Source organism: Eulemur rufifrons, chromosome 15 (genome assembly GCF_041146395.1).
Source record: "Eulemur rufifrons isolate Redbay chromosome 15, OSU_ERuf_1, whole genome shotgun sequence".
Taxonomy (NCBI): Eukaryota; Metazoa; Chordata; class Mammalia; order Primates; family Lemuridae; genus Eulemur; species Eulemur rufifrons.
Window position 1 is genome coordinate 100,975,109 of NC_090997.1, and position 24,883 is coordinate 100,999,991.

Sequence of the window (24,883 nt, forward strand, 5' to 3'; positions counted from 1 at the left end):
AGTTACAGTTTTCTTAATAACCTGGAATGACACAAAAGTCATCTCAGATATCAACCCCTAAGCTTTGGAAGCTGTGCTTTGGACAAGTTCCCCCTCTGGCCTGTTTCTGGGGATGGTGACTTGCAAATGGGGCTGGTCCTGGCTGTCCCCATCCCTGTGCCACGGCTGCCTCCCCGCCCGTGTTCCGGGGAACGAGGAGCAAAGCATCGTGACGCCCCTGCTCACACACGTCCTTTGTGCAGCCACTGTGTTCCACCAAACTCTTCTCTGCCTAAAGCCCCGGTTCCACATGGAACCATGAGCAAGACACAGTGCAAATAAGAGTTGATTTTGTTTTAAATCAAAAAGTCGTTCGTCAAGGGTGTTTTGAACAATTGTTGACGCCCAGCTAGGAAGTGAAGTTTATTTAAAGTTAGAACACCTATAGACTAGAACATAAACAGTAATTACACATATCAAGAGGAGATGTCTGCTGAGATTTCAAAGCCAAGAAACTGCCTCTGTAGATAGAAATGATGACTTTTACTTCAGAGAGGTTTGTGAGCCTGCATGGCCCCGAGCACACAGGCAGGGCGTCTGCAGCTGTCCTGGAACTCCTGGGCCCCGGACAGAGACCTGCAGCGCAGTGTGTGGGTCCCACAGTCCCCACGCTGGGGAGAGTTGTAGGGGGTCATGGTCACTACTGTTTTGAACATTTAACCCCAGACCCACAGCAGCCAAAGCCTGGTTTCAAGTTCAAGGGGGCAAAGCGGATGAGCCTGAGCCGCGAGGTGGGTTGTGATATGGATCTTTCTTGTGCAAGTTCCGTAATCGCATTCCTGTATGTTGTGATTTGTGTTGCATGTGGAACCTCCATGAGTAGCTGGAGAACTCAGCCTTCTAGACAACGATCTAGATGTTGACACCAAAGTCAGACACACCTGGTCCCCTGGCGCCCTCAGGTATTACGGCCGCGCGGAGCTACAAGCGTCTGATCACAGGTAAGGTCCTGGCTCCAAGGACACTTTTGCCTTTGCTGGGGAAGGCAGCGTCTCCTCCTCTCCACAGGGAACCGGCATGCTGTCCCCATAGAATTTGTGTGTGTGTGTGTGTGTGTGTGCACAATTCACTAAAGAATAACGAATAATACAACAAATATTAATATTTGTGTACCCACCCCCAAGGATAAATAACTGTTAGCATTTGTCATTGCTCTGTATCATAAATGACATTTATGAAAATTTCAAAGATACAACCTCTATCGTATCTTTTGTTGCGCAACTTTTTTTTCTGTCACTTAACATTTTCAAGATACGATCCTGTGGATGTTATAGACCGGGTTCATTCATTTGCACCTGCTGTCCAGCATTCCACTAAACAGATCCACGGGATTTACCCATTCAGCTACTGATGATTTTTTCCCCAATATTTTATTATTGCAAACCCTATAGGGTTTTTAAATCTTGGACTCAGACTTTTAAATGTTCTGCACTGCTAGTTTGGCTTCAGGCATCATGAATTGAGGATGGGAAGAAGCAGCAGGCAGCAGGGGACGGCGGGCGAGGGGCTGTCAGCCTGGGGTGCTCACCAGGATGTGCGCTAGGGCTGCTGCAAGGGGACTCATCTTCGGAACGTCCTTTAACAGACTGTAGGAGATGGCGTTTGATGGTGTGGATAAGGATGAGTTTGGTCTTCCCAAGGCTGCCGCCAAAACTGTCATGTCAGTTTCAACTTTTACAAGGGAAGAAATTAAGAACAAGAGCCGTGAACAGTCGGTTAGCCAGTAGGTCTAAAGCTCTAGATCCTTGTACATCCTTTAGATGCCTATTGTTGCCAATATATACCTGGAAATGAATCTTGGGGAATTTTCAGATGTGTGGTGTTAAGATTTGCTAGTGCAATGAGTGTATTTAGAAACCTTCATTTATTAGCCAGTATTTACTGGATGTCCTTATATATCAGGCCCTGCTGCTGGCACTGGAGGCAAGCAATGAGCAAAGCAGATGAGACCGTGTTCTCATGGAATTTTCTAGAGAGGACAGACAGACACCAAGCAAACATAAGTGCTGTGAATGAAAGCAGAGTTGCGGCAGGCCAGGCTTGGGCTGTTTTCTACCCGCTGTCCAGGGAAGACCTCTCGGATGGGCGACCTCAGAGAAGGGAGCTGGCGGAAACAAGAGTGTGAGCCGCGTGCGGTTGGGGCAGGGGCCTGTCAGTGAGCCCTGGAGGCCCGGAGAGAGGAGAGGCTGGAGCAGAGAGAGAGGGGAAGGCGCAGGACTCCGTGGAGCCCGGGAGGCGGTCAGAAGCTCCCTGGCTCCTGCTCCAAGCTAAGGAGTGGACGACTGCAGTGACCAAGCGAGGGTGCAGTGGTGGCTTTGGGCCAGGGTGGCTGTGGGTCGAGGTGGTGAGAAGTATTTGGCTGTGTAGACAGAGTGGAGCCACTGGAGCTGGTCGGTGGAGAGTTGGTGGAGCTGGGGGTGTGAGAGAGGAGGAGCTGGGGGGAGGTGGAGGAGCACTGGCGCGGCTGGGGAGGACTGTGGAGCCGCAGACCTAGACGCCCTGGTGTGAGAGGCACTTTAGATGTTTATTGCTTTCCTAATTACAGAAGTAGAGCATCTTGATTATTGATAATTAGGGAAAAATATACACAAACGAAGCATCCACGCGCCCACCCCGAGACAATGTCCAGCAGTGGTTTATGTGTCTTTCCGCTGTCTTTTCCAGGTGCGATAGAGGCACACATGCTCACGGATGTAAAATTCATATAAAAGGATGAGGAGGATATTATGTGAACTGTTTTAGCGTTTGCTTTTTTACTTACTACAGTAATATTGTTTAAATTAAACTTGCCTGCCCTCCGCCCAGTTGCCTCGATGGTGACACCCTTTGAGTCTCTAGTTCAAGCCGACCGTCCCCCAGGCCTCCCTCTGGTGCCTTTTTGTAACCCTGTTCATTCCCCCACCCGGCTTTCCTCTTGGTCTATGATTTTGTCATTTCAAGAATGTTATACAAATGGAATCAGAGTCTTGGGACTGGCTTCCCCCCAGCATATGTCTCTGGAGATTCCCCTGGGTGGACGTGTGACTCGGTAGGTCATTCCTTCTTGTCACTGGGTGAACGAAGCTACCCGCCATGCATTCCTGCTTTTACCCAGAGATATGCCACTTCATCTAACATTGGGCTCCTCACAAAAGTGCTTCTGCTAAAAGAAATTTTTAAAAATCACTTACAGCTGGGTGCAGAAGCTCATGGCCTATAATCCCAGCGCTTTGGGAGGCTGAGGTGGAAGGATTGCCTGAACTCAGGAGTTCAAGACCAGCCTGGGCAACATAGCAAGACCCCATCTCTAAAAAAAAAAAAAAATTTTTTTTTTAATTGGCTGGGCATGTTGGCTGTGCCTGTAGTCCCAGCTACTCAGGAGGCTGAGCCAAGAGGATCATTTGAGCCCCAGGAGTTTGAGGTTGCAGTGAGCTATGATGATGCCACTGCATTGTAGCCTGGGTGACAACAAGACCCTGTCTGAAAAATAAATTAATTTAATTTAGTTAAATAAAAAATAAAAATCACTCACCTTAATGCATGTCCCTGTGTCAGAGTTTCTTAGCTATCTTTTTTCCTGATGCAAAAAAAAAAAAATAATAATTATCTAACAATAGTAATATAAATTTTGGGCAGGATACTATTAATATTATCACCCCATCATATCTCAATTTTTACAGTATTATCTAGTTTTAAAGGCTGCCACCATATTGGATATTATTGTATATTATTTTTTGTTTCCAGTTAATATTGTATTATAAATGCTTTCGATAAGGTTAATCTTCATAATATAGGATTTTCTAAATTTTTATGGCGTAACACCCATCCGTATATCAACATTATTTATGATGATTACATTATTTCCTGCTAAACTATTTTCCTGTGCGTATCAAATAGATTTCTACAACATTATTCTTAATGATTGCATAGCATATTATTATACGGACTGCTTCCCCATTACAGAACAATTAGATCATTTCTCTTTTTCCCATCCCATCAGCAATGTTGTAAATGATTAACCTTGCATACAAATCTTTATCTGGATTTCTGATCAGTTCCTTAGAATAAAGTGCTAGAAGTGAGAGTACTAGTGAAAAGAGATGAACGTTTTTGAGACTCTTAATTCAAATTGCCAAGTAGCCGTGTGAAGAGCTCGAAGCCCTGGCGGAGTGAGAACGCCCCTTCCCCACACCTCGGCAGTGCCAGGGATGACCACGTGAAAGATCTTTGCTGATGGCTGCTTATTTTTCAAGTCCTGGGTTACATCTTTAGTGCTCTGCAGTATTTTTCTTCCCCCAAACCATCCTTAGGTAACAATGCCAAAGTAACACTAATATTGGAGAAAGAAAAAGACTAAAATGCTAGGACAAGGCTCCCAGCCTGCAGTCACCTGCCGATTCACCGCTGACGGCCACACCCTCAGGTGGCCGGTGTGGACTGTTTGCAGCAGAGCCCTGGGCCCCGAGGCTGCAGATTAGAGGCCGGGGGTGTGTGCGCGTGGTCCCGGGCTCACTGCCATCCTCTTCCCTTCTGACGCAGACCCGTGCTGGCCATCGTGGAGGTGGAAGTACAAGAAGTCGATGCAGGTGCTCGAGAGAGGGTTTTCCAGGAAGTGTCCTCTTTCCAGGGCCCCCTGGATGCCACCGTCGTAGTAAACCTTCAGTCGCCAACCTCAGAAGAGAAAAACGAGTTTCCTGAGGACCTGCGTACCGAACTCATGCAGACACTGGGGAATTACGGGACAATTGTCCTCGTCAGGTAACCACTGCCCCTGCTGCGGGTTCCCGGGTGGGGGGGGGTGTCAGTGAGAGCTGCCGAGTCGTGCTTGGCACTGACTAGGCAACCCTCGTTCATTCCAGGATCAACCACGGGCAGATGCTGGTGACTTTTGCAGACAGTCACTCGGCTCTCAGCGTCCTGCATGTGGACGGCATGAAGGTATGTCGTGCTTGGCCGTGCTGTGGGGTGGGGTCGGATCCATCGCACTTCCACACGGTCATGCCTTCCCCTCTCCTCTTGCCCTGGCCTGTGCCCCGCTGTGCCCCTGAGCAGGCGCCACGTGCAGGAAGGAGCTGCATGCTTCGTTCCGGTTCTGAGCTGTCTCGTGTCCAGCCTCACTACTTGCAGAATTGGGGAGAAGGAGAAGGTTTTAGAGTGTAGTTCCCCCTGAGTCACTTGGTGTGTCCTCGCTCACACCCCCGTGTGCGAGAGCGTGCCGTTCTTTCTCTTCGGAGTGTGTAGTGTGGAATATGCAGCTCATAGGTAGTTTCTATCTTGACGATATCCTGGTTTTAAACTTGCTCTGAATGGGAAGCTGGAGACAACAGTTGAACGTTAGGCCACACATGTGAGAGCCGTGCTGAGCCCGTGCGGGGTCTGGACCTTCTATTTTTCTCACTAAACAAGAAGACTGGCCTTGCTTTGGGTGCGTGGGTTTGAGTGAGAAACACCGTGTGATCAGACGGCGTCGTCGCGACTTCTGTATTTACCTGTGGATGCCACGCTGCCCTCACAGGTGAAAGGCAGAGCCGTGAAGATTCGACCAAAGACGAAGGACTGGCTGAAAGGCCTGCGCGAGGAGATCATTCAGAAACGGGACAGCATGGCCCCCGTGTCTCCCACCGCCAACTCCCGTTTGCTGGAGGAAAACTTTGACTTCACGAGTCTGGACTATGAGTCAGAAGGTTAGCGACCCTGCGGGAGGGCAGGCAAGCGGTTCTCCCGGCAGCAGGCGTGAGGTTTTGCAGGTCTGCTCTGGAGGCCTGCCTCGCAGCGGTTACAGAGGATGTCACAGTGCAGGCATGCCATCCCGTGTGATGGGGCGGGCGGTGTCCACGTGGGGGACGCCCGCAGTGGTACGTGGGACCCGGAGACAGCTGAGCTTAATTATGAGCATCAGTTTTGAGGATGTCAGGGCGGGGGCGTGAGTGGAGGAGGGGTCCGTCCTGCTGGGGCCTAGGCTGCGGGGAGGGGTCCCGGCAGGAAGGTTGTGCTCTCTGCCCTAGTCATTTACCTTCTCATTGTGGTTCGTGTCCTTCTCCCAGGGGATATTTTTGAAGAGGACGAAGACTACTTGGTGGATGAATTCGGCCAGCCTGTGGTCTCAGACGGTGAACTGGGGGGAGACGACCTTCCCGGTGCCCCTGGCTCCACGGCAGTGGCTCCTCCCAGCACGTCTCCTGCACTCACCAGAAAGAAGCAGCGTCCCACGTACAAAGGTAGCGCGGCCTCCTTTTCTCAGCAGCCTCTGGCATGGGATTCACCCAGGGCAGGCTCCTCTTTCCCTCAGCAGCCAAGAGTGCGGGTCCCAGGACAGGCCTGAGCGGGGGAGGCGCAGCGAGGGTGGGGCCTGAGCTCTGGGGACATGTCCAGCTGCCACACACTGATGTCCTCTAGTTACTTTATTTTTTACAACTTGTGCCCCTAATGCATATCAGATTCAAGATGATTCCTGTTTCCTCTGTATATTCAAATGGCCACGATTCCAAACTGGTTTTATATTTGTGATTTTTTTTTTTTTCCCCAAAAACTTTTCTGCTTCAATCCCATCAGAGACATATTCAATGTCTGTGACCTGAGTTGCTGGCATGTTGTTATATTCATATAATATTGTCATACAGTCGTTATTCACTCACATCGTTCTATCATTTTGCACTCAAGTAAAGAGAGCCTGAAAGGTCATATGGGGGGAACTGCACACCCCAAGATTAAATGGTACAGTAACTCTTGGCAGTAAGTTTTAAAACCCACTAGAGTTACATGGCTGGCAAGTGGGGTAGTTCGTATTTCAGCGTCAGCTACGCCGACGCAGTCCCATCCACAGCCAAGAATGCCTCCAGCTGCCAGCCCATCGTGTCCCCAGTCAGAGGACAGCTCTAACCAGCAGGTGTAGGAGCTTAGCCATGTGTTGGGACCCTTGAGCTACGGCTGAGAACGGAGAATAGGGCTGAAAGTGAATTAAGGTGTTTCCCAGGGAGGGTTCAAAGACCCCCACGCCCCTTTGTCTGTATAACAGTCCCCAGACTGATGAATCGCTTGCCTGTGCCAAGCCACAGATCGCTGAGCTCGGAAATGGAGATTTGGATTTGGCAGGGGCAAGGTGGGACCCTGCAGGTCTGGTATTTCATGACGCTCTCAGGGGGTTTGGACGCACAGCCAGATTTGGGGGCTACTGCCCAATGCAGAAGCATGGCGGTATGGTTTTGCAAGTTGCTCGTGCAGAAGGCCCTGGGGTTGAAGTGACTGAGGGGGTGTGCTCTTCAGAGAAGAGGTGGCCCTTTTCTCCAGGGTGGCCGTCATTCAGGCTGCCTCTGCAGCCAGGGCAGGTGTGAGCGCAAATGCCTTCTTTGCATGAAGAAACTAATAGAGCAATATGGGGCGATGTGGGTGGCCTTGCCAGCTGGCGGGCATCAGGAGGACAGTCCTCGATGCTGTGGGCGTTCAGCCATTCCCTTTAGAAGGAGAAGTACTGCTTCTCCCCAGAGCCAGCCTCAAAGATACCCGAGACGGAGCTGTTGGATGTGAGGCTGGAGTGTCTGAGTCAAAATGAAACGCAGAGGGCTGCGCTGTGGTGAGCGAGAGAAGTCTGGAGTTTACGTGAAATCGAACAGGAGCACTCGCCTCCTCGGGCCCCTCTCAGCTTCTTAGAGGGGCCTCACGTGCAGGGCGAGTGAGGACGGCTCACACCTGTGACGCGGCAGTGGGCTTACGGGATTTGGGGAGTGGGCAGGATACTCACCCCTAGGAGCTTGTCATGGATGCCAGGCTGCCCTGCTGCCAGAGAAGGGAGAATATTCTCAGCTTCCAACACAGTTGCCATGTCTTAAAGTAAGGAATTAAAAACTTGTCTCTCCGTGGTTGGGTGATCTCGGGGCTCTGGTTTTCAGCGTCTCTCTATGTGGCTTTTTGATTGTTTCACAAAGAAACACACCTCGCTTTAAAGTATTTCAGTGTCTCTCATGTCTGGAAAATGAACCTTGGTTTATCGAACGCTCCAAGCAGGCGCTGGGTGCCTCTCCCCTGCCTTCGCCAGCAGGAAGGCGGCTGTTTCCGCAGAGCCTTGAGCTGCCCTGCGGCGGGTCCACCGCCACAGTCAGCTTGTGTGCACACCCCGGTCTGACACGCGTGTTTGGAAAAGACCGTCTTCCTCACGACCCACCATGTCCTCCAGATGACGCGGACCTGGTGGAGTTAAAGCAGGAGCTGGAAGCAGTTGGGGATTTCCGCCACCGTTCTCCAAGCAGGTCTCTGTCGGTCCCCAATAGGCCTCGGCCTCCTCACCCACCGCAGAGACCCCCCCCTCCAAGTAAGACTCTGCTTGCTTTCGGCTTCCCCGATGCCTGCTGGGAACGGTTGCCTGTTTCCTGCTGCCGAACACCTGGCTCCAAATCTACTTCTCCCGGCCTCTGAGTCCCCACAGCGCTTCTCCCCCGCCGGGCTCCTTTTTGTCTTAAGTCCAGGACGTGTTTGGTGTTGGAGATCCTTGTGCTTCTCATGGCAAATGACACGATTCCTTCCAAAGCTGTTCTCCAGCGACTGCGCTTCTGCTGGCTGCTCTCAGCTGGGGCCTCATGGAATGGGACGGGGGCCGCAGCGCGGGAGGGGCTTGTCTAGCTTTGCGGAGTCAGGCACGTCCCTCCTTGGCGACCGCCCGGCCCTCCCTCTGCTTATTAGGATCTAGTAATCCCAGCTCCCTAACCTGAAGGTGACCTGGCTCACCCTCTGCGATCCGAGGATTCTTGTTTACCAACGTTCCTCGGACTCGGAGAACAACTCTTCCCCAGCGTGGCTGCCATGGCATCGTGGTTTTCTTCTTGCTCTGCAGACAGTGCTCTGCCCATCAGACTTTGCTTAATAACCTGAAAATAAACTCATGATGTGCTTCGGACCAGCTTTCATGTTACCACTACGGTTTACTTCTCCCCCACAACAAATGTGACCGTCAGACTTAGATTTATCTAAGCCGTCACTTTCAGAATCGGGTTCATCCTGGCTTGAGTCACAGTAGTGATCTGTGGCAAGCCAGAAGCACGAGACTTTTTAAGCATATTTTTGCTTTTCTGAGCTTATGCTCTGAAAAAAACAAAATAAAATATTAATGTAAAAATAGAATTTATAAATCATGTATTATTGTGGACATTTTATAAAAATAGAGAACTATAATGAAGAATGAAATTTGAAAATTCACTCGATTACCTACAGATAATAGTTGTTAACCAAAGGACGTCTAGCCCTTTTCCAGTTAGATATATCTATAGCTACACAAAATTTTTATTTTTTTATAAACTCGATGTCCGTTTTGCTTAGTTGTCTGTCTTTCATTTACTATGTTATATTTTCTGTGTCGTTAAATGTTCTAAAACGATGCAAGTCTAACATGGCTGCAAGTACAATTAACATAATTTGTTTCCCTGCTTTGGGATTTTTTTTTTTTCCCCCCACAAAATGTTTTAAAAATTTCGTCCTAATAATACTAACATTTTAAACCATTTAAAAATCAGTTGGTTTTTATATTAGATTAGATTAAAATTGGATTCAAATAATGCTTCTCTGGAGCACGCGCATGGCCAGGCAGAGCCGTGAGAGAATCGCAGAAGCTCCTGGATCCTTGGGGGCCCCAACCGGTGGGCGCCCACCCGCCCGCCTCCCGCACGGACCGCCTGCCCGGCACCTCCGGCCTGGCCCGCTCAGCTGTCTCGCCCTGGCAGGGAAGTCGTGGCTTCGCTGAGATTCTGCTCTCGTTGGTTTTTGCAGCCGGTTTGCTGGTGAAAAAGTCGGCTTCCGATGCGTCCATCTCCTCCGGCACCCACGGGCAGTATTCCATTCTGCAGACGGCGAAACTCCTGCCGGGAGCACTGCAGCAACCGGTGAGTCCTTCCGTGTTCGGCGCAGAGTCCAACAGGTGGCCTTTCCAACCCCGAGTGTTTGTCCCCGGAAGGTGCAGGATCGCCTCTTTGCAATGAATAGTTTTATGTCTCTTTAACTCTCTACCTATCCACCACCTTGTCCCCAGACCCCATAACTCTTAGTAGCAGGTCCTTTCTAGGGCTTTTAGATGGTTGTACAGAGTGTTCCAGAGAAAATCACTTTTGATGACCAAAAAATGCCCAGTGTCCCTGCAAGGGGGGACTGCTAGTTCTACACCCATCTGAGTCTCTCCCTTCTGATTCTTGCCTTTGCCCTTGGCGCACAGAGCAGAGGTCGGTAGGAGAAATTCAGATCTTGAGAAGATGATGATGGTTCTGGCATGAAGCTGGTTGACAGAAGAAACTAAAAAGAGACGTACAACCTAAGTTACAAAGTAGAGGAACACGAGAAAGAGTAACAGTCATATAGGGTTGTGGAGGTGAGGGTTAGGGTTCCAGAGAGTTCCACGAGCTGTGGGTTCAGAGTGTGGGTGGAGGTTAGTGGAATGAGGGTGGGCCAGGAAGCCGGGTGCTGGGTGACAGCTGCTGTGCCCCACGATGCCACTCGAAAGGCAGGAGAGCTGGGCCTGGCCGGTGCCCAAGCAGCCGCGGCAGGTGGAGGGGTTGACTCGATGCCAGTGGTCACGGGAACGAAGGGGGATTGTCAAGGACAACCCAGACGCTGGGTGAAGAGGTAGAAAAAGCACTTTTAAGGAAACATGTATCTGAAGAGTGTTTTAATAACTCAGCCAGACCATGGAAGGAGTGGCCTTGATTCTGCCTTCTGGCTTTTACCTGGTTATTGACACGGACGGTTTGTCCACATACGGAAACCTGTAACCGCCCGGTGTGGGAGACGAGGGCGGTGGGTTCTCAGTATCATGGCATTCCTCCTCTGGGATGCGAGTGCCCCTGGGGGAAGGAGGGTGGAGGGCGGCGTAGATGGGAGTTTGTTTTCTCATGTTGAGAGCGCTCTGTAAGCTCCACACTCGGCGTGGACCAGCAGGTAGCGGATGTGCACGCAAGGCTGTTCCCTGGCCTGTGCTAATTCACCTCTCCTCCTAATTCTGTCCGCAAGCCCAAAGCGAGGACTGGAATAAGTAAGCCTTATAACGTGAAGCAGATCAAAACCACCAACGCTCAGGAGGCGGAAGCAGCGATTCGGTGTCTGCTGGAAGCCAAAGGAGGTAGGTGCTCTCTTGCGCTCTACTCCGTGGCTAAGGAGAAACAACGGTTCTCCTTTTCATCTTCCCACTGAAAGTGGTCTAGGAAAGAAAATAAATTTTTTCCTCATTTTTCTGGAGGCAGTATTAAAGTACCCTTTAGCAACATTTTATATAATTTACTAAGATTTATTGTCCATTTAAAATTGCATATTCAAAATTCAGTAAATACATAAAAATAATCCTGGGATTCTTAGGCAACATTTAAGAGACAGACTGAAATAAACAAAAATGAATTTTAAAAAACGTTAATGTATCAGGCACTAGGTCATTATGCCAGCTCTGTAAAAAAGAGGCAGTTAAGGTGTGTGCCCTTATTTCAGGCACAAAATCTACCTTTTAAATCACTGGCAAGTGTGAATAAATTCTTTACTGTCAGGCAGGGAGGAAGCTCTTCACCACCATTTGTTCTCCTCTTAACCCGTGTTAACCACCTTCATTTAAAATCATTCATTCAAAATCACTGGTAACTAATGGGTTTTGACTTTGTTCCAAAATCTGTTTTGCTGAGGGAAATCATGCCCTTTGAAAGGACATACACAATCAAAGGTATCTAATTTGCTTTTAGCCAGTGTATTAACTTCTTTGGAATTCTCCAATAGTATTTAAGGAGGGCACGAGTTAAGAGGTTGAGAAACACTGTTGGAGGATAATACTGCCACAAATGGTTTCTTTTTTTTTTTAATTAAAAAAAAAATAACTAAAACTATGGATGTAACAACCCGAGTGTCCATCAACTGATAAATGGATAGATGAACAGAACTGGGTATAGCACACAATGGAGTACTGCTCAGCTCTAACAATAAAAAGAACACAGTGCGGATACATGCTGCATCTGGGTGAACCTTGAAAACATTATCCTAAGTGAAACCAAGAAAATATAAAAGGCCACATATTATATGATCCTATTTTTATGAAATGTCCATAGAGTCAGAAAGTTACTAGTGGTTTCCAGGGAATGGAAGTTACTGATAATGGGATAGGGTTTCTTTTTGGAGTAATGAAAATGTTCTGGAATTAGATAGTGGTGCTAGTTACACAACTTTGTAAATATACTAAAAAACACTAATGGTACCTTAAAATTGGTGAATCTCATGGTATGGAATTATATCTCAATAAAACTGTTTCTTAAAAAAAAAGTTCTGGAGATGTAGATGTTCGGACAGGTTTGAAATCTACCCGCAGTCCCAACTTAACATTTTCTTGGTTGTGGGCCCAGTGAGAGTTTGATGCATTTTGGATCATCTCCACTGAGAAAGGTTTGCCTGCGATCCCGGACCACCCACAGGCCCTAGATCACCACCCCCTGACGAGCAGGAGAAGCTGGGGCCAAACCTAGCTAGTCGATCCTGACACTCTTTAAAGATTTTTTTCTAGAAAAAAGGAAATCCATTGCATGAGTTAATGATCCTCAGGATGGAGATTGTCTAAAGAGTCAATCACGCACTGGAGCGCCTCATCCTTTACACTTCAGCCATGTGACTTTACGTTGCAGGCACCCCAGAAGAAGCCCTAAATGCCATGGCCTTGAGGGACAAGGGATCCTCCACACCAGAGTCCACAGCAGGGGTGGCCAAGTCGGAGACTCCCCAGGTCCCCCCACTCCTGCCCCGGCGGCCCCCACCCAGAGTTCCCGCCATCAAGAAGCCAACCTTGAGAAGGACAGGAAAGGTAAAAACCTGGTCGCCTAACCTCTTACTGCTAAGTTGCTGGAATGTCCTGTTAGATAAGAACTGCATCTCATAGACAAAATCCAGGCGACTGGTCTCTACGTACACACGGTGGTACCAGACACAGCCGCGTCTTTGAGGGAAGGCTTGACAACCCCTCTCTCCCGCACATCCCTGCTGTGTCTCAGCTCTGGCTGAGCAACACAACAGGAGCTCGCTGTCTTTCCGCAGATTCTCACTGTGACAAGAACAGCTTGGAGGTATCACACTTCCTAAATGTTCTGAGTCCCCAGAGGGAACCACTGTGGGATGCATTTCCCCACGTGTTCCAGTACTGCCCATTTGTGTGTGGTCTGTCGTGTGCACATGGTTTCACATGTGCAGGTTTTATTGGCTTTAGGAAAACAATAACCGACTCCCAGCTGAGCAGTTCTGACAGGCTGGCACGTGGCCTCAGGCTGCTGGAGGTCGGGCAGCTTTCCTCGCCACTTTTCTTGCAGATCGTCTTTTGTTCTCGCTCTCAAGCTTCTCGGCCTTGCTTACTGCTGCAAAGACATGAGTTTGTAAGGACAGTAGCAGCCCAAAGACTGGCACCTATAGAAACATCTGGATCTTCCGTTTGATCTCGGTGGTGTAGTGGACCCTCGGTAATCCTTGTCTGCTCATAGAGTGGCTGCTGCCTGCCCGCCCGGGAGCGTGGGCGGTCGCCTCGGCCCCTCGCTCCCGACGGAGCTGGCCTCGTGTTTTCTGGGTTGCTCTTCTGTTCCACTGTGGGTCATTGCCACCTGTCCATTTGCCATGCCTTTTACAAAATGGACCTTTCCCTCCTCATCCCGTTCAGATGCTCCTCGACTTACATCCCAATAAGCCTGTCCTAAGCTGAAAATATCCTTAAGTTGAAAATGCATTTGATCCACCTAACTCACTGCACAGCATAGCTTAGCCTAGCGTACCCCAAATGTGCTCAGAACACTTATCTTAGCTTACAGGTGGACAAAAGCATCTAACGCAAAGCCTATTTTCATAATAATAAGAACAGATCAAAATTTGAAGTATGCTTTTGTACTGAACATGTATTGCATTTGCACCCTCTTAAAGTTGAAGAATCGTTAAGTCAAATCATGCTAGGTCGGGGACTGTCTGTTTTGTCTTGTCTTTTCTTTTAAAAGCCAGGAGCAGAAATGGATTCATTTGTCCAGCCTGCCACATAGAAGTTAGAGTAAAAGGCTGTTGGAGAAGGGATTATTTTTTTAGTTTGTTTTCTAAAGAACCAAAGGAAATACCGAAATGCCAATGCTTAACTACTCTACTGATAGCCATTTCTATACAAAAGCTTCAGTTTGCACCGTGCAGTTGTTTGGGGTTTTTCTGTGTTAGATTTAAATTATAACCAAAGAAGTGAAGTCCCTGTGTAAAATTGTCCATTCTTCTGTATTTAAATACAAAAGATTCAAGGAGAAAGTACATCCATTAGTGCTTCAATTAGCTTAATGCTGTAACATGTTACTTCACGCTAGCATGGTACAGACTGTATAATTATCAGGCCAAGCTGCATCTTCAAAGAATGTTTTTCAAAGAGGTTTGCTCTTAATAACGGAAGAGCATAACCCCATTTCCTAAAGTAACGAAGAAAACTTTGTCTCAAATTCTTCACTGTGGCCCTGGTTTTAAACCTCCCAGTCATCTTTTGTTGGACATGCTGGTATGACCTGATCAATGTGTGTGTTTCTCCTGTGCTTTTTCTTACCTGGTCACGTTTCAGCATCCCAGACATTCTCAAATCTGGAATTTGCTAGAATGTCAGCCTAGTCTCATCCATGTTCCCTGCTGACTACTGAGTGTTCTCTGATTCCCAATTTCCCAAGTGTTGGCTCCTTACTTTCTCGGTCTTGCCTTTTCTCAGCCCCTGTCACCGGATGAACAGTTTGAGCCGCAGACTGTCCATTTTACAGTTGGGCCCCCGGAGACAAGCCTCGAAACCCCTCTTCTAGCCACAGTTCCTCTAGTCCCTCCTGTTCCCAAACCAAGAACATCTCAGCCTGGGAAAGGCGCAGAGAGGAGGCCAGACAGCGGGAAGCCTGCACCAGACGACGCCCTTCCTGTGGCAGGAGCCACCATGCTACCATCTCCGGAGGCTCCATCTCTTGTGCCCAAGGTCCCCCCGAGGAGGAAGAAGTCAGCCCCCGCAGCCTTCCACCTGCAGGTCCTGCAGAGCAACAGCCAGCTTCTCCAGGGTCTCACTTGCAGCAGTGGCGGCAGCGGCTGTCCCTCTGGACCCCCGGCTGACGTGGGCGCTCTCTTTCCACCAGTGGAGTTTCTTGGCACCTCACCTGCTACAAGCCCTGAAACTGATGGCACCAAAGTGCTGAAGTCAGAGACAGCCTCCCTTCTTGGGGATCATCAGGATCCCTTCTGGAGCCTTCTCCACCATCCTAAACTGTTGAATAATTCCTGGCTCTCCAAGAGCTCTGACCCTTTGGACTCGGGGACCAGGAGCCCCGACAAGGCACACACAGACCCAGCACAAGTCAGTGCTTCAACTGCCAAGGTGGAGCTGCCACCAGACCGTGGGCAAAAAAACTTCAGTCACTGGATGACAATCAGTGACAAAGACAAGAGGACGGTGTTGCAGGTGTTTGACCCACTGGCAGAAACATGACTGAGCTACTCAGAAGGCCACTCTTTGGTAGAATGTGTACCTTCTTCCTACAGGCATTACTTGGCCGGGTCAAAAGAGACATCTATTTAAAGGCACACTGAAAAAACATTTGTGCATCTGTCACTCTTGTGTAGTTTACAAAAATTATGTCTCTTATTCAGTAAGATTATTATTCAGCCACCAAAATATGTTTTATTCAAGACTTATACATCTTACATTTCCTCTTAGGGGAATGGGAAAGTCCTTTTAAATTCAGTGTGTGGATTTTAAGAAAGGAAATCTAACTGATGGAGCCCAAGAAGTTCTTTCCCATTGAACTGTCAATGATTGTTCGATTTGTGTGTGTACGTAGTAGGGATTTTTTGTTTTATTTGTATTTTGTAGATTTGAAATAACTTTTTGGTGAGCCACTTGAAGGTTGATGCAGAAAATAAGGATTACATTAAAAGGGAAGTGGGACCATTAGTAGCTGTCCTGGCCCACTTAACCAAGGTGAAAAAAAATCAGGGAGGGAAGCAGCAAATAGGTCAACCAAACCACTAGACTATACATTCCCGTGAGCCCTGTGTTTACGTATGCACATGTATGTTAGCCTTGATTATGTGTGAATCCTGTGGGAGTTGATGTCGTAGAGTTTAGGTTCTAAAGTATATACCAGTAGCTTAACCTCAGCTTAAACCAGCTGAAGACTCCTGTGCTGAGTCTTAGATATTGCATGCCCTGTCAATTGCCACAGTCCTATGCCATGGTGTGCTACTTAAACCAGTTTTTATCTACCATCTAGTCCTTATTAAATGAAACTTCAAGGATTCTTTTTCCCATTATATTCTACACCCCACAAAAGCACAAAGCGTGAAAACACGTGCTGGCACACGGCATTGATTCTCACTGTTATAATATGAAGAATGTCGGTTGTAGCCTGGTCTGCCTGGCTGTAGCTTCAGCAAGGAAAGTACCACGTGTCCCTGCATACAAGAACCCCCAGGGAAGCATTTCTGGGTTTGCTTGTCTATGTGTTTGTTCGGTTTATTTTTTTTGCTTATATAACTTTCCTGCATGTTTCCAGCACCACTTCTCACCTATTCAATAATTGAAAAAGACATTACCATACTGTTTTATATTTTAAAAGTAGTACTATAAGGTCTAGAATCCATTTGGAGCAGATATCATATTTTTGCTAATAAGTTCACTAGTAAGATCTCATTGTACCACGTACCATGCTCAGGAGTCTTTCACATCAGAGAATGGTACAGCAGTGATACCATGTTGTCCCTCACCGGGGAATTCCTGTCCTAAATGCTGAGGTTAGGATGGTAAGGATCAGCTTGCCTGGGATAGACCACTCTCTCGTCACCAATGAGACCTCTGGGACTTCAGAATTAGTTTTCACTGATACTATCAAGACATGCTGCAGATTACTTAAATCTGGGACTCAAAAACAAAAATACGTGTATCTTTCATCTGAAAACTGATAAAAGAAAAAGGAATCAGTGACCCACAGAACTAAACAGATAATATGCATGGTTGACCAGTCATAAATGACAGTATTTAGGTGATCGGGACGCTTTCAGTGGCACTTAAGTACTTTATACAACTTTTTACCTCTAACAAACACAAGAAGTAAACAACATAACCCTTGAAAGAGTTAGGGAAAGAAAGCAAGCTGAGTTTCCTGGAGAAGTTAAGTGATTTGCCAGGATGCACATTTGAAGAATTCTTCGTTCAAATGCTCTTTTCCCTATAACCTCTTTTCCCCCAAAAAAAGAGGTGAATTTGAAAGTAGATATATGTAACAACCAATCAGAAAAGCAGGAGATAAGTGAGTTCCACTCAGGTTGCTTACAATGCTGGGACTAGGCCTAATTTTTAGATTTCTTCTTTGTTCTAGGTAGCAAATAAATGGTACAGAGAACAGAATTTCTGTTAAGATATCACACAAGTAGCTCATAAGAGTGTGACAGTAAGTATTAACACAGAGAATTGTGTTGACTTGAGGAGGTAGGTGACAAGAAAATTATGAGTAGTTTCACATTAAGAATTGAACAAAGAGGCCAGGCGCAGTGGCTCATGCCTATAATCCTAGCACTCTGGGAGGCTGAGGCAGGAGGATCCCTTGAGGTCAGGAGATCTAGACCAGCCTGAGCAAGAGCGAGACCCCATCTCTAATGAAAATAGAAAAACTAGCTGGGTGTGGTGGTGCACACTTGTAGTCCCAGCTCCTCCGGAGGCTGCGGCAGGAGGATCACTTGAGCCCAGAAGTTCGAGGTTGCAGTGAGCTATGATGAGGCCACTGCACTCTAGCCTAGGCGACAGAGTGAGAGATGCTGTCTCAAAAAAAAATTTAACATATTATTTGATCATGGGTGTGTTCAAATTTGGTAAACAATATAGACTAGATTTTGAGCACACCAGAGTTCTCTTACAAAAGGGGGAAAAACAACGTTAAATTGCCTTGTTTTTTAAATCAATGCTTACTACTTGGTAGGTTTCTCACGTTAGCAGCAGAGTTGCTTAAATAATCTCGACAGTGGGCAGCTGCCATCGTGATTTCATTCTGTGTTTTTTTTATTTTTAGTCTGTCTTTGATGCTACTATACAGGACTTCTTGTGACCTTGTTTATCTTTTTATTGCCGTCCTCTGACATGATACAGTTCACTGTGGAGTATGTTAGGTACAGTACTTTTCAACCCAACATTGTCTCTGTTAAATTCCCTGGTACAACACAATCTTCTCAGTCTTCTTGTTTAATTTTTAAGTTTGTTCCAGTAAGTGATTGAAATTGGGACATCTGCCCAAGCAATTCCTATAAAAGTTTAAAGCTGAAGTTTAAGACACTTAATAATATTCTCCCTGATGTGCATGTAAGTATATACAAAGTCACGTAGTAAAACATTCACTTTATAATGAAGTCATTTTTGCATGGGAAGGAAAGCTGCAAAAATTATTTATTGGGGGACTAGGGATTAATAAAAACCCTGTAATATTTTTTGAAGTGATAATTTGTACTGAAGTTATACATAATACCTATTAAATGTTTTTGTCTTTTTTTTTTTCTTTTTTTTTTTTTTCCTAATTGGGCTTATTTCTTTTCAGCTATGAAGACAACCATGGAATATCTTCTCTGGCTAGCCTTCTGTTCTACATCACATGCAATTACTAGTTATTCCTCTGAGTTCTTCTTTTGGTTCATATTTTTAACCATCAAATTAAGTTGAGAAAGTAGAAAAGTAACCAGTTGGTTAAGAATTTGACTTGAATGCTGCTAGCAGGGATCATGGCCCTAACATATATAACTTTATGCTACATTATCTATAAGACTTGAGAGATGATAGAATTCATTTTCAGTGAGATCTTATAAAAAACGTATAAAAGCTTTGAATGCTAGCATAGTTTGAGTACATGACTGCATAGAGGCAGGAGAAAGGAGTAACACTACAGGTTCTGTCTAGGTTTGTTCTAAGCTAACTAATGCACAAAATATAGGTCATAAGTGTTCTCTGATGATGTTCTGGAATAATAATATCTGATATGCTCAAAATAATAAATATGGCTAGTCCTTCCTGACCAGTAAGGAGTACTATATTGAATTCACAGCACTGGGACATGGGAAGAAAACTGCCACTTGCAGAACCTTCCTTTCCAAAGTAGCGGGGAGAGAGTTTAAACCTCATTCTCACAGGGGCTTGTCTTGTTTGCCTGTATCGTAGAGATAATGAGAATACAAATGAGAGTAATTGTTATCAGTTAACCCGCTACAAGGAAGATTTGAGAGAAGAGTTTTAAGAATTCTTAACTATTTTTTAATTTTTTTAAGTTTATTTTTAGAGCAGTTTTAGGTTCACAGCAAAATTGAGCAGAAGCGTTCCCATCTACCCTGGCCCCCACACAGGCACAGCCTCCTTCACTATCGACGTCCCCCCGCCAGTGGTACATTTGTTAACAATTGATGAACCTACATTGATACATCATTGTCCATAGTTCACATTAGCATTGCCTCTTGGTGCTGTGCATTCTATGGGTTTGGACAAATGTATCATGAGTGACACGTATCTACCATGGTAGTATCATCCAGGAGAGTTTCACTGTCCTAAAAATCCTCTGTGCTCCACCTGTTCCTCCCTCCCTCATCCCCCAATCCTTGGTAGCCACTTACCTTTTTACTGTCTCTGTGGTTTTGCCCTTTCCAGAATGTCACAGAGTTGGAACTGTACAGTATGTAACCTTTTTAGATTGGTTTCTTTCACTTAGTAATAGGCATTTAAGTTTCCTCCATGTCTTTTCATGGTTGGTAGCTCATTTTTTTAGTGCTGAATAGTATTCCATTGTCTGGATGTACCACAGTTTATCCACTCATCTACTGAAGAACATCTCGGTTGCCTCCAAGTTTGGGCAATTATAAACAAAGCTGCTATAAACATCAAGGTGCGGGTTTTTGTGTGGACATAAATTTTCAGTTCACTTGGGTAAATACCAAGGAGTGTGATTGCTGGATCATACAGTAAGAATATATTTAGTTTTATAAGAAACTGTCAAACTGTTTTCCAAAGTGACTGTACCATTTTGCATTCCCACCAGCAATGAATGAGAGTTCCTGTTGCTCCACATTCTTTCCAGCATTTGGTGGTATCAGTGTTTTTGGATTTTGGCCATTCTAATAGGTAGGTAATGGTATCTTGTTGTTTTAATTTGAAATTCCCTAATGACATATTCAGCATGTTTTCATATGCTTGTTTGCCATCTGTGTATCTTCTTGGGTGAGGTATCTGTTCAGATCTTTGGCCCATTTTTTAATTGGGTTGTTCATTGTCTTATTGTTGGGCTTTAAGAGTTCTTTGTACATTTTGGATAACAGTTCTTTATCAGATGTCTTTTGCAAATATTTTCTCCCAATCTGTGGCTTGTCTTCTCGTTCTCTTTACATTGTCTTTTGTAGAGCAGAAAGATTAAGAATTTGAAACGTAACAAAGTTGATTTATATACATAGAAAGGATGTTTGCTGATGGGGAAAGATAATTTCATAGAACCTTAAATGACAGTTCAGACTTTTATTCTGTGGATTAATAGAAGTAGTTGGTAGTAGAAATACCTAAATAAATCTATGTGGTAAAGTGGTTAAGATTACAGACTTTGCCTGGGCCAGTAGCAACTCTTCAAAGCATCTGGAACATAGTTTATAATCGATAGGAAGTAGGGGTTCCATGCCGCCTTCCTGAGGGATAGTTATACTAGTACCATTTATTAAATAACAAACCATTGCTCTTATCTAGCCCAGGCGACAGAGCGAGACTGTCTCAAAAAAAATAAAAGCAGGGGGACGGGGGAAGAGGAGGAAGGAAGGAAAACATCTTGTTTTTTAAATTTATTTAATATTAAAGTGCAATGCCTTGTGGCCATGTGCAGGGTTGATTTTTGAAGCTGATTTCGTCAATATGAAATAATTATTTTTAGTCATAGCAAACAAATTTTGTGTGTGTGTACATGAGAGAGAGAGAAAGACTGGTTGATTCGATGTGTCAGTTCCGCTACACCCCACTGGAACAGGTCTTTCTGCAAGGCAGATCTGTGGGATGGGTGAAGGCTCTAGTTTCGAGCTCCAGTGTGATGGCCTCCCACTATCCCTACCAAGATTCCTTAGATTTTTGTTGAATAAATGCTTTACAATTTGTTGTAAGCCTTTTGTTTAATTTCTACAGACTCCGAATGATTGCTTTTGCTAATTTTGACCGGTTGAATAGCTATCTCTCTGGGGGAGAAATTTCCCTGACCTCCTTATACGGCTGTTCAGAATTCCGAACTCTGGGCTCTGTGTTCTGTGCCATTGGTCTACCTGTCTATCACTGTGCCAACAGAGCACTGGTCTTATTTCATTTAACTTTGATATCTGGTAGAACAAGCCCTCACACCATATTTTTCTTTAAGAGTATCTTAAGGCAGGAGGATCACTTGAGGTCAGGAGTTTGAGATCAGTATGAGCAAGGGCAAGACCTCATCTCTACCAAAAAACAGAAAAAGTAGTGGGGCATGCTGGCAATGCCTGTAGTCCCAGCTACTCGGGAGGCTGAGAAAGAAGGATCGTTTGAGCCCAGAAGTTGAAGGATGCAGTGAGCTACAGTCACGGCACTGTACTCTATCCAGAGTGCCGGGGTGACAGATGGAGACGTTCTCTCAAACAAAAAAGGATCTTGGCTATTCTTGACTCTGCATTTTCATATAAATTTTTCAATTCATCAAGTTCCATTTTTAAAAACTTACTGGAATTTTTTACTGTTTTTGACTGGGACTGCATTGGAATAGAATAGATTTCTTTATAATCTTCAAGAACATGGCATATTTCTTTATTTAAGGTCTTCACTGATGTTTCCCAAAGTTTTTAACTCGTTATAAAAATTTTAAAACATAGATTTGAGAGTATTTAACATTTTGCTAGATTTGCTTTATATTTTTTCTTTTGCTGAGATATTTTAAAGTAATTCTGCTATCCTGTTTGACTCTGAAATACTTTCAATATGTATCTCTAAATAACATCATCTTTCATGACCTTAATATCATGATTATTTCTAACAATAAGTCTTATTTAAAATTAACTTGCTATTTCTTGCTGGTATACTTAAATATAGAAAAGTTTTTTTGTATATTGACTGCATCAGCAAACTTACCAAACTCTCATAAAACTGTAACAATTTTACTATATTTTAATATAACTAATATACCATCCATTAACAGATACACCATTTATACACCATTTAAAAAAAATTTTTTTTAGACAGGTTCTCACTATGGTCTCAAATTCCTGGGATCGAACTATCCTTCCACCTCAGCCTCCCGACTACAGGTGGAACTACAGGTGTGTGTCACCATTCCTGGCTATACCATTATTTTTAAGAACGTTTCCAACTAAATTATGACTCACCATGTATTGTGAGATGCAGCCCAACTACAGACATGTTAAAATATTTTAAAACATGTCTCGGAATTGATAAAACATGATTTGATTCTTTTGTATTTTCTATGTAGATAATCATATCATCTGCAAACAATGAATTTTGCTTTTTCCTTTCTCATCCTTGTCTTTGTTGTCTTTTCTTGCCTTTTCAGAGCTAGCTAGGACATTTAGTACAATGGTAAAAATGCCGATTGTAGGCATTCTTGTGTTATTCTTGTTTTCTAAGGGAAAGTGTTAATACTTTTAACATTAAGTATTTTTTTTTTAGATATCCTTTATTAAATTAAGTAAATTATCTTCCTGGTTTGCTAAATTTACCTTTTGCATGAATGGTTAAATTTTATCAAAGATATTTTTGCACATATTGAAATGATTATGGCTTTTCCTCCTGTTAATGTGATGAATTACATTGCTCAATTTTCCAATGCTAAGCAACCTTGTATTCTGGGTATAAATGCAATCTGAACAGATTACATTATCCTTTTAAACATTGCTGGATTTAGTTTGTCAGTATTTTTCCTTTGGGTTTTTGCAACTATGTTCATAAGTGAGAATGGCCTGTAATTTTCCCTTTTTTATATTGTCTTTATATACAGTTTGGTATCAAAGTTTTGTTGACATCATAAAATGAGTTCAGGCAGTACACTCTTTTTTTCTATTAACTGGTAAAATTTGACAATATTAGAACTATTTTAGCAGCACTCACCAGTAAAGTTAACTGGGACTATGGTTTCCTTGTGAGATTTTTAAATCACTGATTCTATTTTTTAATAGAGGACTGACTAGTAATGTTTTGTACTTTGAGGGCAAGTTGGGTAAACTGTATTTTCCTTGGAATTCTCTATTTCATTTAAAATTTAATAATATTTGCCTATAAGTATTCATGTGTATTCTCTTATCTCTTAATGTGTAAATATACACATTAAATGTATCTCTTCATCCCTAATATTGCTAATTTGTGCCTTTTCTGCCTGATTGCTCTCACTTGAGGTTTATCAATTTTATTAGTCTTTTCAAATAACCAACTTCTAGTTTTGTTGAGACTTTTTTTTTCATTGATTTATGTTCTTTTTAAATTTCTTCCTTCTATTTTCTTTGGCTTTATTTCACCATTCATTTTTTAACTTAATATGGATACTTAGTTCATTTGCCCATATGATCACATCTGAAAAGAATGTGTATTCTCCATTTCTTGGATATGTACAGTGCTCTGAATATTCCAGTGCGTCAGTTCTGGAAACGTAGAAATCAGGTAGTTCAAATCTTACATTTTCTTTTTTTCTGGTTTGCTTGCTTTATCAATACCAAGAGATGTGTGTTAAGATCTCCTGTGGTGTCTTTTTGTAGTTTTCTCCATTTTTGCATTATATAATTGGAGGCCATGTACTCACATTCATACACAATTAAAGTTTACCATTTTCCTAGCGAATTTAATCTTTCATCACTATGAATTGACCCTTCTCTCTCTAATAATTCTTGCTGCCCAAAAGTATGTTTTGTCCGATACAGCTACACCGGCTGTCTTCTGGTATTTGCATGATGTGTCTTCTTCCATCTTTTTAATTTTCAGCCCTTCCGAACCCTCATGCTGCAGATGTGTCTCTTATAAACAGCAATCAGTTGGTGTTCTCTCTTATCCAGCCTGACATACATATCTTTTAACTGCACCATTTAGCTCATTTACATTTAATGCGACCATTGCTATCTTTGGGTTTTAATTTCCCATGCCATTTTCTGCTTTCTCTTTGTATCAACTGTTTTCTTTTCCCCTCCATTTGTGCCACCTTTTGGGTTTTTATCAATCCCCTTTTTAAGCTTTCCTAGTTTGTAAGTCATTATCCACTATTTTTGTACTTTTATTGGTTATCTTAGAAATTACATGTATCATTAAATCCTCAAAGTCTAGTGTTAATCATTGTTTTTACCTTCCTCCTGAATAATGCAACAACCTTGGAGCACTTCAACACTTGCATGCTATAGTTGCTGTGTATTTAATTTCACATATTTTAACACCCACTCAAAACATTGTTGGCCGGGCTTGGTGGCTCACACCTATAATTCTAGCACTCTAGGAGGCAAAGGTGGGAAGATTGCTTGAGGTCAGGAGTTCAAGACCAGCCTGAGCAAGAGTGAGACCTGTCTCTACTAAAAATAGAAAAAAATCAGCCAACTAAAAATAGAAACAAAAAATTAGCCAGGCATGCTGGCAAGCGTCTGTAGTCCCAGTTACTCGGAAAACAGAGGCAGGAGAATTGCTTGAGGCCAGGAGTTTGAGGTTGCTGTGAGCTATGATGATGCAACAGCACTCTAGCCCAGGTGACGGAGCAAGACTCCATCTCAAAAAAAAAAAAAAAAAAAAAAAAAAAAAAAATTGTTCAATAAAATCAATTTCATTTAATTTATCCAAATAGTTACCTCTTTTTTTACTGCATTTTTTTTCTTGAATCTCAGTCCCTCTGGCTGG

At 44.4% G+C, this 24,883-nt stretch overlaps 1 protein-coding gene across 2 annotated transcripts in view; it reads left to right on the plus strand.

Annotated features, from left to right (window-relative positions):
• SYNJ2 (synaptojanin 2) overlaps positions 1–16,555 on the plus strand; it is an 86,464-nt gene extending 69,909 nt beyond the window's left edge. Inside the window, exons 18-27 of one of the 2 annotated variants that reach the window (XM_069487487.1) lie at positions 863–980; positions 4,558–4,776; positions 4,878–4,956; positions 5,534–5,702; positions 6,063–6,236; positions 8,189–8,323; positions 9,772–9,884; positions 11,002–11,110; positions 12,642–12,817; positions 14,720–16,555. In XM_069487487.1, the coding sequence (XP_069343588.1) occupies positions 863–980; positions 4,558–4,776; positions 4,878–4,956; positions 5,534–5,702; positions 6,063–6,236; positions 8,189–8,323; positions 9,772–9,884; positions 11,002–11,110; positions 12,642–12,817; positions 14,720–15,475 (2,048 nt within the window). In that variant the 3' untranslated portion in view covers positions 15,476–16,555. Of the gene's footprint in view, positions 1–862; positions 981–4,557; positions 4,777–4,877; positions 4,957–5,533; positions 5,703–6,062; positions 6,237–8,188; positions 8,324–9,771; positions 9,885–11,001; positions 11,111–12,641; positions 12,818–13,316; positions 13,440–14,719 lie in introns of those variants that run through there. The other variant, XM_069487488.1, reaches the window with a different exon arrangement.
• The last annotated feature ends 8,328 nt before the right edge of the window (positions 16,556–24,883 follow it).